General features: G+C 34.1%; 1 protein-coding gene across 1 annotated transcript; it reads left to right on the top strand.

Moving 5' to 3' along the window:
* The first annotated feature begins 3,165 nt into the window (after nt 1–3,165).
* Nucleotides 3,166–6,443, top strand: LOC100804151 (pentatricopeptide repeat-containing protein At2g30100, chloroplastic). Its single transcript, XM_003538264.5, has 2 exons — nt 3,166–4,433; nt 5,301–6,443. Exons 1-2 carry the CDS (start codon nt 3,675–3,677, stop codon nt 6,072–6,074), a joined length of 1,533 nt encoding a protein of 510 aa, XP_003538312.1. The 5' UTR covers nt 3,166–3,674; the 3' UTR covers nt 6,075–6,443.
* The last annotated feature ends 10,912 nt before the right edge of the window (nt 6,444–17,355 follow it).

The raw sequence follows: 17,355 nt of genomic DNA, 5'->3' as shown, positions 1-17,355 counted from the left end.
TTTCATCCGCAGATCCCTCATTTAAGACTCGACTCAGCTCAAGTAGCTTACGAAATTTTAGCCTAATTTAGCCTAAGCTTCATCCGCAGATCCCTCATTTAAGACTAGGCCTAAACTAAACAGCATTATTGTAACAACATAATTAAAACCAAAACTTAATCCACAGATCCCTCATTTAAGACTAAGTTTTGATCCTGCTTCAATCAAGTTCTAAGGCAACAATACATTTTCCAATGCTAAAGTCACCTAACTATGCACACAAATGGGTGATCAGACCAAAAGCATACACACATCAAGCATTGAATGAAGCATTGAACACAGAAAACACAATCAATTAGATATTATGTATTTACATCAGTTGTTCATTAGAAATCCCCAACTAGGGTGTTTAGCCAACCATTAAAATGAAACCCTAACAATAAATGAGATTAAAAGCAGAGAATGATAGTTTCTTACACAAGAAGGGGGATTCCTCCTCTTCCTCTTCTCAGCATCTCACACTCACTCTCTACTTAATAATCTCTCTCAAATGACAAAACCTAGGCTTCAATGCACAAGTTGTTCCTCTTTGTTGCTTCTAGGGCTCTTTTCCCAAGATAGGCAATGTGGAATGTTGTGCACAAGTGCCTCCGAAAATTTTGTGCCCAGTCTCAAAAGGTGTGTACCCTAATTCTGCACAAAATAGACTTTAAAAAGGCTCAGAATTCGCAACCTTGCGCTTAACACCACCCCCGTGCTTAGTGCGAGTAAGTGAAATTGGGCTTAGCACCAGTCTTGAACTGAGCCTGGCTGAAGGCACCTACGGCGCTTTGCGCACTGATCTCGCGCTTAGCGCGCAGGTTTGATGCTGATGCTCGGCCAGATATCTTTTGCACTAAGCGCGCTTACGATGGATATGCACTTAGCCCAACTGCTACTTTTTGCATTTCAAAACTTAGACTCTTTTTCACCTGAAAATACACAGATTTCATCATTAAATCCAATGGAAATGTTCTAGAGACAGCTTTAAACATAAAACAAGATTTATTTACAAAATTTACTCCAAAATAACCATAAATTGGGGAACTATACAAGCTTTGGAAAATGATTTCTATATAAAAGTTAGTCGTATAAAGCGACTAACAGATTGTCGTTAAACATAGATCAATACCAATTAGGTTATGCTAATTCTTACTCGATAATGTTGGTTATTTATATTAATTTGCCAAGACATTGGGATTTAATCTAAATAATTTAGGCTTTTTCACCTAAGACATTGGGGTTAGAATATATTTGTGTATTGAGGATAAATTGTATGAATAATTAAATTAATTGTGGTTACTACATTGTAATAAGGGAAACCAAGTTCAACCCTGGCTGTTGAAACCTCTCAATTCTCACAATAACACTATAATCAATTCTGCTACTTCATTTCACATTGCTTTTATTTATGCAATTGTTCTTTAGTTATTTATTTTACTGTTTGTTGGTCTTTAAATTGTTCCAAAAACCCTTTGAGAAAATACTTTTACAAAACCTTAGTTGTTTAATTAGAATTACCTAGATAAACATTGGTCCTTTGGGATATGACTTAGAAGAAAGTGTTGTTACTACTTCAAAACTTTTGGTTTCACTTGACCACACAAAAATTTCCTAACAACTCCCTAAGTTGAATCCTACACCCCTACTATTAAGTGAAAATATGATAATATCCTTAATAAAATTTCCACCTCCCATCTCTCAACCCTAACACCTCTTTTCTCCCTTCTATCAACTTGTGACGACATCTCCCTCGATGACACACCCACCATGATGACACTCCTCCCTCAACAACACCCATCCCTCCAGTGATGACTTCGGAATAGCCTTTTCGAAAATGCATTTTGTATCTTACAAAATGATCATTCTGAAAGCAATATTTTGCTTATAGAAAAAGTGTTACAGAAGGGTCATTCTGTAAGGGCATTTATACTATTTATACCCTTTCAGGATGCCTGTTCCGTAAACAGATCTAGAACTCAAAATAGGAATGCCTGTTTTGGGAAAAAGAGTTGAGTTGGAGAAAAAAAGAAGAATGGAAAAAGAGAGGGTTTGGACTTGCGCTGATTGCGGGAGAAAGAAGACGAAGATGGGAAGCAGAGGACGATGATAGAATAGGTAGGTTGGGGTTTTTAAAAAAAAAGGGAGGTGCATGATCAAATAAGGGAGGTGTAGAATTCAATTGCCAAATTTTAGTATTTGAATGAAAAGTTAAAAAATGATGGCCGCATAATAATAAGTTATTTATTTATATATATATATATATATATATATATATATATATATATATATATAGAGAGAGAGAGAGAGAGAGAGAGAGAGAGAGAGAGAGAGAGAGAGAGAGAGAGAGAGAGAGAGAGAGAGAGAGAGAATAAGAAGCTATTTTTAAACTCCTTTCTTTGTAGCATTTTATTTGACTATGATCAGTTTGTCCAACGATACGATTTTATGTTAATTTCAAAAAGAATTTATTATCTTAATTCCAAATGTGAGTATCAATTGGAAGTAATCCTCTTCAAAATATTGAGAGATATTCGAATCTTAATATTAAATATAACAAAAAACTAAATTCATTGACATCGTGAAAAATTAGTTATTCTCACTAAATTGAACTCTCCTTAGTTAAATACTCCTTTTCTTTTCTTTAGTTAAATACTCCTTTTCTTTATGTAGAGGAAAAGAAAGACAAAGCAGAAAGAGGAGACTAAATCCTAGTGTGAGCCACACCCATTTAAATACTCCTTTAACTGTTGCAAAATACAACTAGAACAATTAAAAGGATCCGAATGCAATCATGATAATAATTAAACTTAATTAAATAATATTAATGATCTACCTTAAAAAAATAGACATATGGTATCATTTTGTGTGTGTGAAGGATGGCAATGGCCCAACATATTGTATTATATAGTACTATTCTATCAAATCACTTTAATTCTTTTGGTCAATAATTCTACACTATCAACTAGCTTATAATTTATATAATCACACGTTAAATTTACATTATAATATAATAATGCAAACCAAAATAACATATTAGTAAGTAGTAACCAGTAACCACGTTATCCTAATCCTCTTTTATTTTTCTTTATTTTTATGTCCTATGGCTGTTCTATTTTGTTTTGTTTTGTTTAGTTTCTTAGACTGAAGGGTGGTGGTGAGAACTGTGTAGTAGCGGTTGGTACACGTATTATTCTAACCCTTATAAACCTCTAACCTTAGCAAACAAATTGCAACTCATGCTGTCTCTGTCTTTGTTTCAATTCCAAAACAGACACTTGACACCCCCTTTTTTTCTTCCTTTTTTTTTCTATTTTCTTTTTTCAGTTAATCTCTTTCGTTGAAATTTTATGGCAATGATATTGCCCTTTTGTTTTCTCTCTTGCCCCCGAAGTCACTTTCTTTCTTCTTAGTTGGATGGATTAAGTTTGAGAGCCATCTTGTTTGGATGCTGAGAAAATTCGTGAGAAAATCTCAAAATCAGGTTTTTTCTCTTTTCTATTTCTGGGGCTTAAATTTCACTTAAGAATTCACTGAACCCAGAAACAAAAATTCAATCTTTTCCCTCTTCCCATTATTTTTCTGTACATGGACACTTATCTGTACCACTGAATTGAATTTCTTGAACTAGAGAGAGAGAGAGAGAGAGAGGAAAAATGGCATATGCACACGGTTTTGCTCCAATTTTCAAATTGGGTTTTGTGTTTTCTTCTGTTTCACCATCACAAAAGAGACACCCTTTGGTGTTTCCTGCATCACACTGTGGATATTCCCTCAAATTCTATGATGGGGTGTTATCTGCCAGATCCTGCAAGTTCAAAAACCCTTCCTTTGTAAAACAAGGTTCAATAAGAGGTTTCAGGGCTCTGAAATCGGTTGAACTGGACCAGTATGTGACAAGTGATGATGAGGAGGATGAAATGAGTGATGGTTTCTTTGAGGCAATTGAGGAGCTTGAGAGGATGACAAGGGAGCCCTCTGATGTTCTGGAGGAGATGAATGACCGTTTGTCTGCAAGGGAACTGCAGCTTGTGTTGGTGTATTTCTCTCAGGATGGAAGGGACTCATGGTGTGCTTTGGAGGTGTTTGATTGGCTGAGGAAGGAGAATAGGGTGGACAAGGAGACCATGGAGCTTATGGTTGCCATCATGTGTGGTTGGGTGAAGAAGTTGATTCAGGAGCATCATGGTGTTGTGGGGGATGTGGTTGACTTGCTTGTGGACATGGATTGCGTTGGGTTGAGGCCTGGTTTTAGCATGATTGAGAAGGTGATTTCCTTGTATTGGGAAATGGGGGAGAAGGAAGGGGCTGTCTTGTTTGTGGAAGAGGTTTTGAGGCGTGGAATACCTTACCTTGAGGAGGACGAAGAAGGGCATAAAGGAGGGCCAACTGGGTATCTTGCTTGGAAGATGATGGTAAGCAAGCAATTTGATGTTTGATGTCTAGCTTTTTTACTTGGTTGGATAGTTAGCTCTTGTTTGAAACTTTTAATCATTGATGGATGACTTAGTTAAATGAGGCATTGTAGGGGGTTTTTGTCATTTAGTTAGGTTCCCTTAAGTGTTTTGTTAATTGGAGCTTGGAATTTACATTTTTCTGGTTTGCATAACTTGGTTTGTATTGGTGGTCTTGTCTGACATTGCTCTGGTTTTAGTCAATTGATGACATTGTTTCTGGTGGGTTTGATTTATATAATTAGGTTGTTCTTTCAAGCAGGAGGAATGTGTCTGCTTCCACTTGTGTTTTTTATTTAGAATATCTAGTGATGAGTGGAATGGAATTGAATTAGATGGAAAAAAAACCAAACAATTTTCGGTTACTTTTCCCTTGCTTTCCCTTCTCTACTATTCCCCTTTCAAATGTAGAATTGGAGCTCCTAGTTTATTATCAAAAGACTTTTTGGTAACTAGAATAGCTTGTTTTTGGTTGTTGGGTCAATTTCATTCAGTCAAATATACTGCCTTGTTTTTAAAATTCAAATTTCTAAGTCATATTTGTGGCAAGAGAACCGTGTGACTTGTAGCTGAATTTGTTTTTAGTGTCTTAAGCCTATGATGTCCCATATGCACTTAATAGCAGTTTATTTTCCCAAGGGGCAAAAAAGTTCAGGGGATTTCTTTTCTAATTATCAGTTCTATTATTTAGCCTGGTTTGTGAAACAATATGAAGATGACTAAAATGTTTTTTCCCAATGTTTATTGCTCTTCTTGGATACTTGTTGCAGTTTCATTTCAAGACTATCTTTGCAAGTGTTAATGTGACAGTTTTTTTTTCTTTTGCAGGCTGAGGGTGACTATACAAGCGCAGTTAGATTAGTAATTCATTTTACAGAATCTGGTTTGAAGCCAGAGGTCTACAGTTACCTTGTTGCCATGACTGCTGTGGTTAAGGAGCTGAATGAATTAGCGAAAGCTCTGCGCAAGTTGAAAAGCTTTGCAAGGACTGGGTTGGTAGCTGAGTTAGACCTAGAAGATGTTGAGCTTACTGAGAAGTATCAATCTGATCTACTAGGTGATGGAGTGCGCTTGTCCAACTGGGCGATTCAAGATGGCAGCCCATCACTTCATGGAATCATTCACGAGAGGCTCCTTGCTATGTATATTTGTGCCGGTCATGGAATTGAGGCCGAGAAGCAGTTGTGGGAGATGAAGCTTGTGGGTAAGGAGGCTGATGGAGATCTGTATGACATTGTCCTCGCCATTTGCGCATCACAGAAGGAGTCCAATGCCACGGCAAGGCTGCTGACTCGGTTGGAGGTTGCGAGCTCCCCACAGAAGAAGAAAAGTCTGTCGTGGTTGTTAAGAGGCTACATCAAAGGCGGCCATTTTAACGAGGCGGCAGAGACGATCATGAAAATGCTTGATTTGGGATTCTATCCAGAGTACTTGGACAGGGCGGCTGTATTACAAGGTTTGAGGAAAAGAATCCAGCAATATGGGAATCTAGATACTTATGTCAGGCTCTGTAAGTCCCTCTCTGATGCAAACCTTATAGGACCTTGTCTTGTACATTTGTATATAAGAAAATATAAGCTTTGGGTTGTGAAAATGCTCTAAGGCCTATGTATGGATTGATAGAAAGGAATACAATAGTGTGAAATGAAAGGGGGATGATACATAGTTCCATTGTTTGAATTGCTTAAAATAGGATGAAATGGAATGGAACATTAAGGAATATACATTACATTCCACTAAATATCCCTTTTTCTTCCCTTCAATTTGGTGATTATAGGATGGAACCATCTATTCGTTTCACTCTATTATGTTCCATCGCATTCCACAATCCATACCATTAGATAGAAAATGAACTGATACTGTGCCACGTTTACAACCTTTGGTTTTGGAGGCATATTTTTATACCTCGAGCACTGATTTTCTTGGTGCTTGCTTACGTATATAATTTTGTATAGTTTTAATGTACAAAAATGGACCAATACTAGTAGAAGAACAATGTTCTAATGAATATGATGATTAGTATCTTCTCCAGAATGAGTTACTCGTGCATTAGGTGGATGGTGTCATAAGATTTTTGAGAGTGCTAGTAATACACTTTGTAACATAATTTTGTAATTTTCAACGAATTTCAATTTATACTGTAATTGAAAATATGTTAGCAAGAGTGTTTTAGAAAACATGTTGCTAGCATTTCTCTAGTGTCAATGCTTCAACTTGATGTTATGAAATAAGCAGATACACGTGTACTTTGATTTTATGAAATAAGTCTATAGGTGTTATGTATTAGAAATTTAGAATGACCTACCCTTCTATTAGCGAGAGCATGATTTTATCTTGAGAAATGCTTAATAATGATAAGAAATTATTAGTATTATTTTTAATGAAAAATATTGGCCGATGATGAATCTGTGGTGTATTGTCTAAAACAAGTTTGCTTTTACAGGAGGGTGAGGAGACATATATGTATGTGTAATTTATTAAAAATTAAAAATTTAAAAGTGTTTTTTCATTTCAAAGTTTGTTATTGTTACAATTGTCTTCTTTTTTTTTTTTCTCCGAATAGGCTTTGAGCTTTGTTACTTGGGACACATCACACATGTACGTGCAAGAATTTCGCTATTCTCATTCCTCTTTTTTTATTTCTAAGTTTATCTTCAACTTTTTAATTAGTTTTGACAAAAACATATTTTTGTTGTGTAAAAAACTTCGTACCCCATTGTCTAGAGGCTCTTCGCTATGCGAAGGTATGGGGGAGGGATATTGTACGCAGTCTTACCCTTACATATGCAAAGAGGCTATTTTCGGATTCGAATCCATGACCAGCAAGTCACCAAGGCATAACTTTACCGCTGCACCAGGGCTCACCCTCAAAATAGAAATGTCAAAATAGGTTGAACTCAACATGTTTATCCATATAAATGGGTTGGGTTGCGTGATTGAATTCATCAATTCATGTAACTCAATCCAATGCAATTGAGTGACCTGGTGGGTTAACGACTGCTTGGGTTGGGTTAACTTGTCATGTTAATTTGTTTTTATAAATATTTTGTGATTTTAAAATTGAAACATTTAGATGACTATTATACTACTAGCATAATTATTTTTGTATTTGCCTTGTGGTTGATGTATATAATAGTGGTTCATGTTTGTAGTTTTCTAAATTTTTATTTATTTAGTGGGTTAACTAATTAGTTCTTTCTAACTAACTGACCATCAGTTGGGTTGGGTGGAAATTTCTAACTTCATGAAAGAATAAACATAATCCGAACTCATTTTTTAGCGGGTTAAGGGCGAATTGGGTTTGGTTGATTGATTTGGCATTCCTAAACAAAAAATATTTTTGTTGTGTATTTTGACAAAATTTTATTGATTTTATTGTGTATTTTGAAAAGATTTGGTGTGATATGCAATGAAATATACTTTCCTTATGCAATTGGATAAGATTTGTCTAGATGCAAAAATGAAACACATTTCTACCAAGGATATTTTTGGTAATCTGTTTTTGATTTTATATAAAATTGGAAGTGAACTTAGCAAAAAGAGGGTGAGAATACCAAAGCCCTATCTGTAATAGTAGCCTCATAATAGGTTTCGGATTTGTTAGGGACCGGGACACATGTTTGTGCGTGTTGTCTTTTTGTCTTATTCTCTCTTTTGTTTTTACCCCAATTGGTTTTGGGGCTATTAGGTGCCTGCTTGGTCATGAGGGTATTGGTGTTCAAGCAACATAAGCGTGTGTATTCTTAATTTAATTTAATTTTAAGAACGCTGTAATTTTAATTCATTAAAAATTAAATAATAATATTTTAAAATGATTTTCAATTTCAAAGTTTATTACTAGTGAGTTTTCTCTTGTCTTATTCTCTCTCGCACTCACGCACTCACTTTTTCTTTGTTTATTTTTTTATTTTTTCTGAATGGGCTTTGGAGACCAATAGCCAATAGATGTATGCTTGTTCACCGCTCACCAGGTAGTTGGTGTTCAAGCAAGATGAGGGGCTTTTTTTTTTAACCATGGTATATCTACAATGACAATTTTTTGTTAGGAACCTTGAGTATAGATAAGGTGAGTATTCACCTTTCAATATGATTTATCTCATACACAAAGATCAATCAAGATTCAAATCTGTTTGGTATATTTTCTCTTATTCCCAGATTAAACTTGTGGTAACCTTGTACATTTTTTTAAGTCTAATAATTCATTTTATAGTAATTTTAATTGAACTCTGGTAACATTTTATAAGAGAAAGCAACGTTTATTCTAACATCCATTCATGAGACTTATGCATTCACGCCTTTTCTTTTTAACTTTTATATGATTGTTTTTATGTTTCTTACCATTTTAATTACTTAAATTAAAAATAAAAGGTAAAACAAATTTCCCCTTTGAATTATCTGTTTTGTAATATATATTTTTTTTTATTTACAAATATGTAAATATCACATTGTCAAATTGATTGTTGTTGTTAAGGGGTTTAACTTAGTTAGTTAAACAGAGTGTGTATATTATTGTAAATCTCCTAATACTTTTTTTATTTCTACGGATAAAAAAAATGATTAGTGTTTCCAAACTAATAAAAAAAGATTGATTTGAGGCTAAAGAAAGTAAGAAACTCTTGTTGGCCTTTTTGACATTGAAGCATTTTTTTTGGAAAGAAAGTCATGGCTTGATCTTCTTCATCAAGGTGGTGCTAGCACAACAATTCATTTTATAAAACAGATGTATATGACACGTGAACTTTTTTTTTCTCTCATGCTCCTATCATTGCTTGTCTATTCATGCTTTAAAAAATGAGTTGCTCCATCAATTGTGTTTTCTTTTTATGAAGAAAGAAGAAATAAAAGCTAAACTTGTTGCACTTTCTAATAAAAGTCTTCTGAATTAGCAAATTTTAAGTTGCCGCAAAGTCATGTTAAATCAACTGTATCATACTATTTGATTCCATACCCGACTTGCATATAGTTTAACATTGATTTCTACCTTACTGCTCCAGTTTCATTATTTCAATGATACTTCTTTCATTTATTAGTTGTTTATCTTATCTCACATACAATATGCTAAAAAAATAAGAAGTGGGATTTCTTAAAAAGAAAAAAAGCAAGAAGAAATGGACGAAAGTAAATGGGAATTGGGAGACAAAATTAAGTTCCTTATATGTTTTAAGTGTCCTTCAATTAAAATTAAAGTCAGATAGAGTTGATTTTCAAGGTGCAATTTCAACATTCAAGAGTTTGGTCTTTGGATCCTTAATTTGCAACTGTCTTGCTTCTCCCGCAAAGATATGCACCTTTTATAACCAATTATAAAATATCCTATTCTAATCTTTTATAACTATATATATAAAATATACAATCTAACGTGAATATCTTTGCAGTAAAACTTCAATTATGATCGAATAACTATGACACTTTTATATATTAAATATTTTATCTACACCTATTATTTTTTTATCTTATTCTTTGAATCATATTAGGGTGAGTTTGTTTAAATATATTTTTAATTTTTCTTTTAATAAAATAAATACTTTTTTAATATATTAGTTTAAATTATTTCTACTTAAAAAAATTATTTTCTATTTATTTTAAGAAATAAATCTTATTTGCTTATTAAAAATGTATTTTTTTATAAAAAAAATTATTTTAAAATTACTTTTTTAAAGTTTAAACACTTCTCTCTCTTTTTTTTTATTTTTTCCTGCGTCCAAAAATTATTTCCCTATATACATCTAACATCTAACTTTAAAAGTACGGTTGCTACCAAACTTTCCCCCCTAAAGCTGGTACATCTAACTTTTGTCAATAAATGAAAACAGAGAAATATCCCATCGGGCCATTAGTACTCCGAAGCAAGCATGACCACATCAGAGGTCTGATGAAATTAATGAATTAATTGAAAGTTCATGTTCATACCAAGAAACTATCACCTGATTGATATCATGCACCCACTTGTGTATAACACGTGATCATGTACTACATTTTCTTAGCAAGACAAGACATATTACGGTTGGATACTCTCTTACAAAAGAAAGAAAAAAAGTGATAATTTGTTAGTTATTACTCTTTAAATTTGGCAGCTTCTGTTCCTGTCCACTGCACAGAGTTTGTTAGGTGCAGTATGTGACATTTTTTATCTTTACATCTATATAAATAAATAAAATATATATAAAAAAATTGATAAACAAATTCATGTCAATAAAAAATTCATAATTATTTTACTATTATTAATTAAAACTTATTAAAAATATATTAGGCTCAAAATAAGGTCGTCAAAATTTATAAAATGTTTTGTTAAATCAGTGAGATAAAATGAAATAAACTAATATCATGCAATTAATATAAACTTATGTCCCAATATCATATCCTATCAGAACATTGTGTCCCGATGTCCTTCAGCATAAGATTCTTTAAAGCGATTCACCTAGTCATGTGTTCCCCCGAACACGAACACAAAGTTCAAGATCATCACAGAATTCAAATACAAATAACACATAGGAAGTGAGTTATCACATTTCTAACTAATGGAGAAAAACAAGATAATTAGATATACATATCATATAAACAAAATAAAACTTACTTAAACATAACTTACGTAATTCCACCACTTTGTCATTCAAAATTCACTTTCTAATCATCAATCACACATTTCAACCATCAATCACAATACACACAAGAATCACACACTCCGATCAAGACATAATAACACATCAATTTCATAATAAACAATTAGCAAGCGCATGAGACAGTTATGTTAAGACTCAAGCCTATATGCAATGTGGAACCATGTCAGTGAAAAACCACTCTGGGACGCTTAGGAGTACATAACAAGACACACCACACAATGTATATGTTAGGTCACTCTCACTAAGTAAAATCATAGGGAAACCAGTCAGGGTCACAGTGTTTTGTGAGAATGCTCCAACCATATGGAATCAACATAAGCTTAAAGGAGCGCTCAAACCGGGTGACCCCCAAGGCCTACACTCCGAAGAGTCCGTCAAGGCCTCTCCCACCTTATTCAGATCCAACCCCTAAAATTATTTTAACACACAAACTCTATCTATGAACTGTACAAAACACACGACTCCTCAATTATTCTCAAAATAGTTTTAACTCGTCGCCCTTTAAGGGTCTTAGCATTAATTCGTCGCCCTTAAAGGGAATTAACATTAACTCATTGCCCAAAAAAGGACTTAGCATTAACTCGTCACCCTAAAAGAGACTTATAGTCATGTTGTAACGACCTGTCTCGTCGCTACGATATCAACACTCTATTATGCGATAATTTCAATTTTTATAAAAAGAACTCCTTTAATTTTGCTTATGAAAGTATCAGTAATTTTGTCACAACATACATTCACCAATCAACACGCCATTACCTAAGTGAATATACATAATTATGTAGAAACAGTAACTCGATACACGTCATACACATAACGAAAATTAAAGTTGTTCATAAATATAATTAAAATCCAAGTTTTACATCTTTGATTCAATAAAATAAAACTTGAAAACCAACTAAGGAGGAGTCAATTACAAAACACGACTCTCTCCCAAAATAATGTCGACGTCATCATGTCGGCTCAGTGGTTCCTCACCAGAATCTTACTCCCTTGCACCCTACTGCTGTCATTCTGCTCCCACGAAAAAGGTTTGTGATCATCACAGGTATCAACCACACGATACAAAATTACAAGGGTGAGTTTATTATAAAAAGAACCAATACCAAATCCAAATAACCACAATTAGAAAGAAACATAGGCAAACATTATGAGCTTACACAACATTCATTATTCAACGCTCACATCCAGCAATTATTCATCATTCACATTCAACATTTACTCATCATCCATATTCAACAATTTCTCATCATCCATCCATGGATCCAATCAAGACTACGCAGAATGATGCATGCACCTGACTCAACACTTAGATGCAATGTGGTACATACCAACAACAACCATATCTCAATAAATAGCCTAAGTGTGTCCACGCGACACCCCCACTTAGGGAACCATGCAGAGTTCGTTAAGACCACCCGATTATGCCGTAACAGACCCCCTCCCATAGATGATCAGCCTGGGAGCCTAAAGGAGTTCCCTACTAGGTGACAAGCCCCCTCAGTACAAAGTACACTCTGCCACAGTTACTCTACTTCCTATGTCTATGAGCTATGAACATGGTCGTAAGCAGTGCCAAAGACCATGGACCAATTAAAGGGCCTAAGCATCCCCTCAGAAATACTTAGATTCTTTAATCACGCTAGTCGCCCACGTTTGAGTCATCCAACAAGGTCAGTGCACTTATCCCCCCATGACATACGCTTCATTCGACGTATGAATGTGGCCAAAGCTAGTGCCAAAGACAAGGTCAATGCACAGTGCCCCCCACGAACATACACAACATCCAACGTATGAACGTGGCCAAAAGCTAGTGCCAAAGACAAGGTTAGTGCACAGTGCCCCCCACGAGCATACACAACATCTAATGTATGAACGTGGCCAAAAGCTAGTGCCAAAGACAAGGTCAGTGCACAGTGCCCCCCACGAACATACACAACATACACATGCCAATGCATATCCAACATCAATCAACATTCCATTTTCACATCATTATTAACATAGACATTACCTCATCTCAATGACGTTTTCAACAAGAACAACAACCTTATTTCATATTCACATAATCATCAACAAATCAACAATAACATCAATTCATGTTGACATGATCTTTATTAACAACGTCATCTCAAATCAATATCATCATAATTATCAATATCACCACATATCAATTAAAATCCTTACTAATGTGCAACAGGGACAGGCAATTATCCCCATAGCTAGGTTCCCTAACCCTAACTATGGTGTTAAAACGGTAAATTTTATAATAAACTTCCCTCATCTATTGTGAGCTACCCGCGGGTTCCTCGTCACGTCACTTGGAGATTTATTTTTCTTCTCCGCTTGTCGGTTCCACGCAATCCTCTACCATGCCAAAACGAAGGAGACTTAATATGGATTTCAGAAAACAAAGCTAATAACAATGCTCTGGGTCAAACACCCACGTCACTACATAAAAGTGCTGAGAGCATTTCGGGTTTTATAAAGGAACAACATTTGGAAATTCCGACCATGCCAATGTGACCGGGGTTCAGTGTAGGTTACAAAAATAACATGCATTTCATGAAAAGATAATGTTTACAAGGTCTCTTTGCTCTAAGGTTTTTCAAAGGAAGCGTACAACATGCAATGACGGTTCCAAAGTCAGAAAAGATGCAAAGACAAACTCAAACTAACAAGGAACAAGCATAGAACCATGGTTATTTTGAAGGAAAACGAAAGGTCAGGTTAGGGTTTCGTTCTCTACCGAAACTGCGAGCCAAGTTGGAAGATTCTGCTTCGGTTGAAGGGTTCCTCTCGATGTGGGGTTGCAACAGAGAACAACGGTGGTTTGTGGTGGCTAATGGTGGCTGTGGGTGATGGAGAAAGAGCTTGGGTCGTTGGAAATGGTTTTGGAAGAAAGAAAGAGAAGAAAATGGTGTTTTTCCTAAGCTACTTGGACTACAAGGCTCAAAACGCACAAGTGAGCAGTGCTCTTGGAAACGAAAACGTCACGCACACTCCAGATATCTTGTCAAAGATCCCAATGACCAGATAGTGAACAAGTGTCTTATGAAGCTGCAGACCAAATGTCGAGAAGATCCAATGGTTAACGAAGGCTGAGAAGCATTTTTACCGAGACAGCTTCATGTAGCTTCCTCGAGAAGCTTTCTCAAGAGGCTTCTTTGAGAAGCTAAAGCTTTACTACTAACACCCTTTTAATAACTAAACTCACCTCCTTGAAAATAATTACGGATAAAATAACACAATAAATATAATCAAACATCAAACATAATTATTAATAATATATAAATATATATATCAGGGTGTTACACGTGTGATTGCACAATTCATAATTCATAACTCAATGCACACAACATCTCAATCATGTGCATACTCAGTTTATCACATACACTTGATCTCAATCACAATGGTATAATCTCAATAACAATACTATAATCTTAAAGCAACATGTTATTCCACAATTCATCACATATTTCATTCATAGACACTGCTCATGAATTATACAATACTCACGACCTCACACTCGTGTTTTTCAAACACGTTTAACACATTGCGCTACAATTTAACAATGATTCCTAAATAGGAAACCTATAATTTCTCTTTAACACTGCGCATTAACACTGGTCGGGTTATTGTACAATTCACAACTCACAACAGAATTATTGTCACATAAGTGTTAAACTCACACACTTATTTACAACCAAATATCATTCCCATAATTTAACATCTCATAACTCATATACACATCACACAATAATCATATTTGCATGATACAAAACACACACACACACACACACACACATATAGTAAATCAAGCTACATTATTTTTAATCAAAATAGTTTTTATAACAATTAATTTAATGTTACATAAAAAGAAATTACCACTAGGCATTAACCTTACAACTTTATTTAATATTTTAGTATTACAATAAATATATACACACAACATGTTGATCATCGTCATGGAAAAATATAGAATAAGATAATAATTCATATAAAAAAAGTCATTAAAAATAATACTATTTAGAATATAATTCACATTAATAAAAAGAGCTCAATTTTTTAAGGATTCACACTCAACACAAGAACACATTAATTTCACAACAATTTCTCATTGGGACATCAAGTGGTTCATCAAACATATATAATTCATATATAATTCACAATTATAATTATAAGGATAAAATTAAAATTGCATAAACTCCCCAAAACTCATTCCAATTGATACTCTAAGGATCCGTACACATGTTCTCACTAGTCCCCAATTGTGAATAACTCATCCCTTACCTCTAAGTGGACTCACGTGTCTTCCGAAAGCAGTAGCGGCATCTCTAGCAATTTCGGGTTCCCAAACGTTAGAGAGAGTGAGAAGGGATTAAAGCCTCCACTTGTACTGTCTTTGTGCGATTCTTTTATCTTCCTCCATAAATATTATCTCGCAAATTCCAACGACAAAGGTGTTGAGAATTGAGTCTTGAACAACATATCAAAATTTTACGACAATCTAACGGTTAACGAACTTGGAATCGTAGTTTTATCGAGACAGTTTTGGGTTTCTACGGAAAAAGAAAATGCTACGATACAAAGTGTATTTCTTCCAGCTCCGACATTGTTTCGAAATTCCCAATGTTGAGAATACTCGGAATTGGGTTACGAACCTGGTGTTTAAATTTCACAATGATCCAACGGTGAATGAGTTTGAAATTGTCGTTTTTCTGAGACAGATTTGGTGGTCAGTGGGAGAAAGAGAGGGTTTTGGAAGGAAAAGGGGAAAATTGAAAATGAGGGAAAAAGGAGGAGGGAAAGAGGAGGCCTCGTCGATGTGAAAAGTGACCTAAGATCGTTATTTATACCTAGGGTATTCATATCTTATTATTTACTCTATTTATTTATTTATTTTTATAATTTTATAAAAACAAACTATATTTTATTATCTATCAAATGAATAAATAAAATACACTCTTTATTTTTTCTAAAATCATTATTTTAATTAATAAAATTATTTCTCTTTATTTATTTATTTATAAAAAACCTTATCATTTTATAAAACTTTATTTATTTATAAATAATAATCCTCTTTAATTTAGTTTATGAAAAATGAGATTTTACATGGCCAAACATATGCTAGCTTCAGCAACATTTACTTCAAGTTCATGCTATCAGTATACATTTTTAGAAAATTTTAAACGTACACTTCATATCTAGAGTGAAAAAGAAAGAGATGGAAAAAACTAAAAGAAGATTTTTTTTTTTGTAAATACGATAAATGATGTAATAATGAAAAATAAGAGGGAAATAAAATGTAAGAAAAAGCTTAGTGAATGATAATATATAACAATTCTATATAATCTCTCCGTTTAGAATAAAAAGAAATTATAAATTAAAAATAAAAATCCTTCTTGACTCAATTATGGGACTTCGATTAAAACAAGTTTAGTTGTATAATAAAAAAACAATAATATGAAAAAGATGGATAAAACTCACTCCAAATTTACTTTAGATAAAAAAATAAAATACGTAATTGATCAACCAAAAATATCCCTAGATATGCATGCCTAGCCTCTTTAACTCTGCTTTTATCTTCGTAATCTGAACACATGATCTTAAATTTTACCAGTTGTGTCAAAAGCTAAGATTCTCTCACTGGGAGCATTGACCAAGAGATGCTGCAAACAAACAGACTTGAGTTCTGTGTCACAAAAAAATGTTGTGCCATACAGGCTAGGAATTAGCAACTATCAAGATTTGCATAGATTCGAGGAACTATTTTCTTAAAGCCATTTGGGTTATTTTCCACAATTATGTTTTCCTTGTGGGACAGTACTAGAGAAGAACATGCTTCAGTTATGTCACATGGTGTTTGTAGTGATGTGTGATCATTTTTATTGTCATTTATCCTCTTGAGATTAGTATATATTGCCCCTTTGCTTTTGTTTCTTACATGAACTCCAACTTGTGTTGACGTGCAGATATTATTCTTTTGTACATGCATCATATACCTGCATCCAATTATTGCTAGAATCTCTATGCTGAAGAGCCATCATACATAATTATTTTAAGTTATAAAATAAATAAATAAATTTTACAAAAGGGTGTTGCTAAATCTACCATCTTCCTGACCCATGAATAATTAGAAGCCCGAAGACAAACATCATTGGCTTATATGTTCAGATTTGATGTTTTTTTACCACTTTATGTAGACGTGACCAATCACATCCTCGCAAATTCATGCGCCGTGGAGATGTAGTGGAGCATTTTTAATT

The sequence above is a fragment of the Glycine max genome, chromosome 11 (assembly GCF_000004515.6).
Source record: "Glycine max cultivar Williams 82 chromosome 11, Glycine_max_v4.0, whole genome shotgun sequence".
Lineage (NCBI taxonomy): Eukaryota > Viridiplantae > Streptophyta > Magnoliopsida > Fabales > Fabaceae > Glycine > Glycine max.
This window is presented reverse-complemented; position numbering and strand designations above follow the sequence as displayed.

Bases quoted from the DNA above. Each gene is read 5' to 3' on its own strand.
- LOC100804151 (XM_003538264.5), top strand. From the start codon at position 3,675: ATGGCATATGCACACGGTTTTGCTCCAATTTTCAAATTGGGTTTTGTG. The intron at 4,434-5,300 runs GTAAGCAAGCAA...TTTCTTTTGCAG, and splicing joins ATCTTGCTTGGAAGATGATG to GCTGAGGGTGACTATACAAG.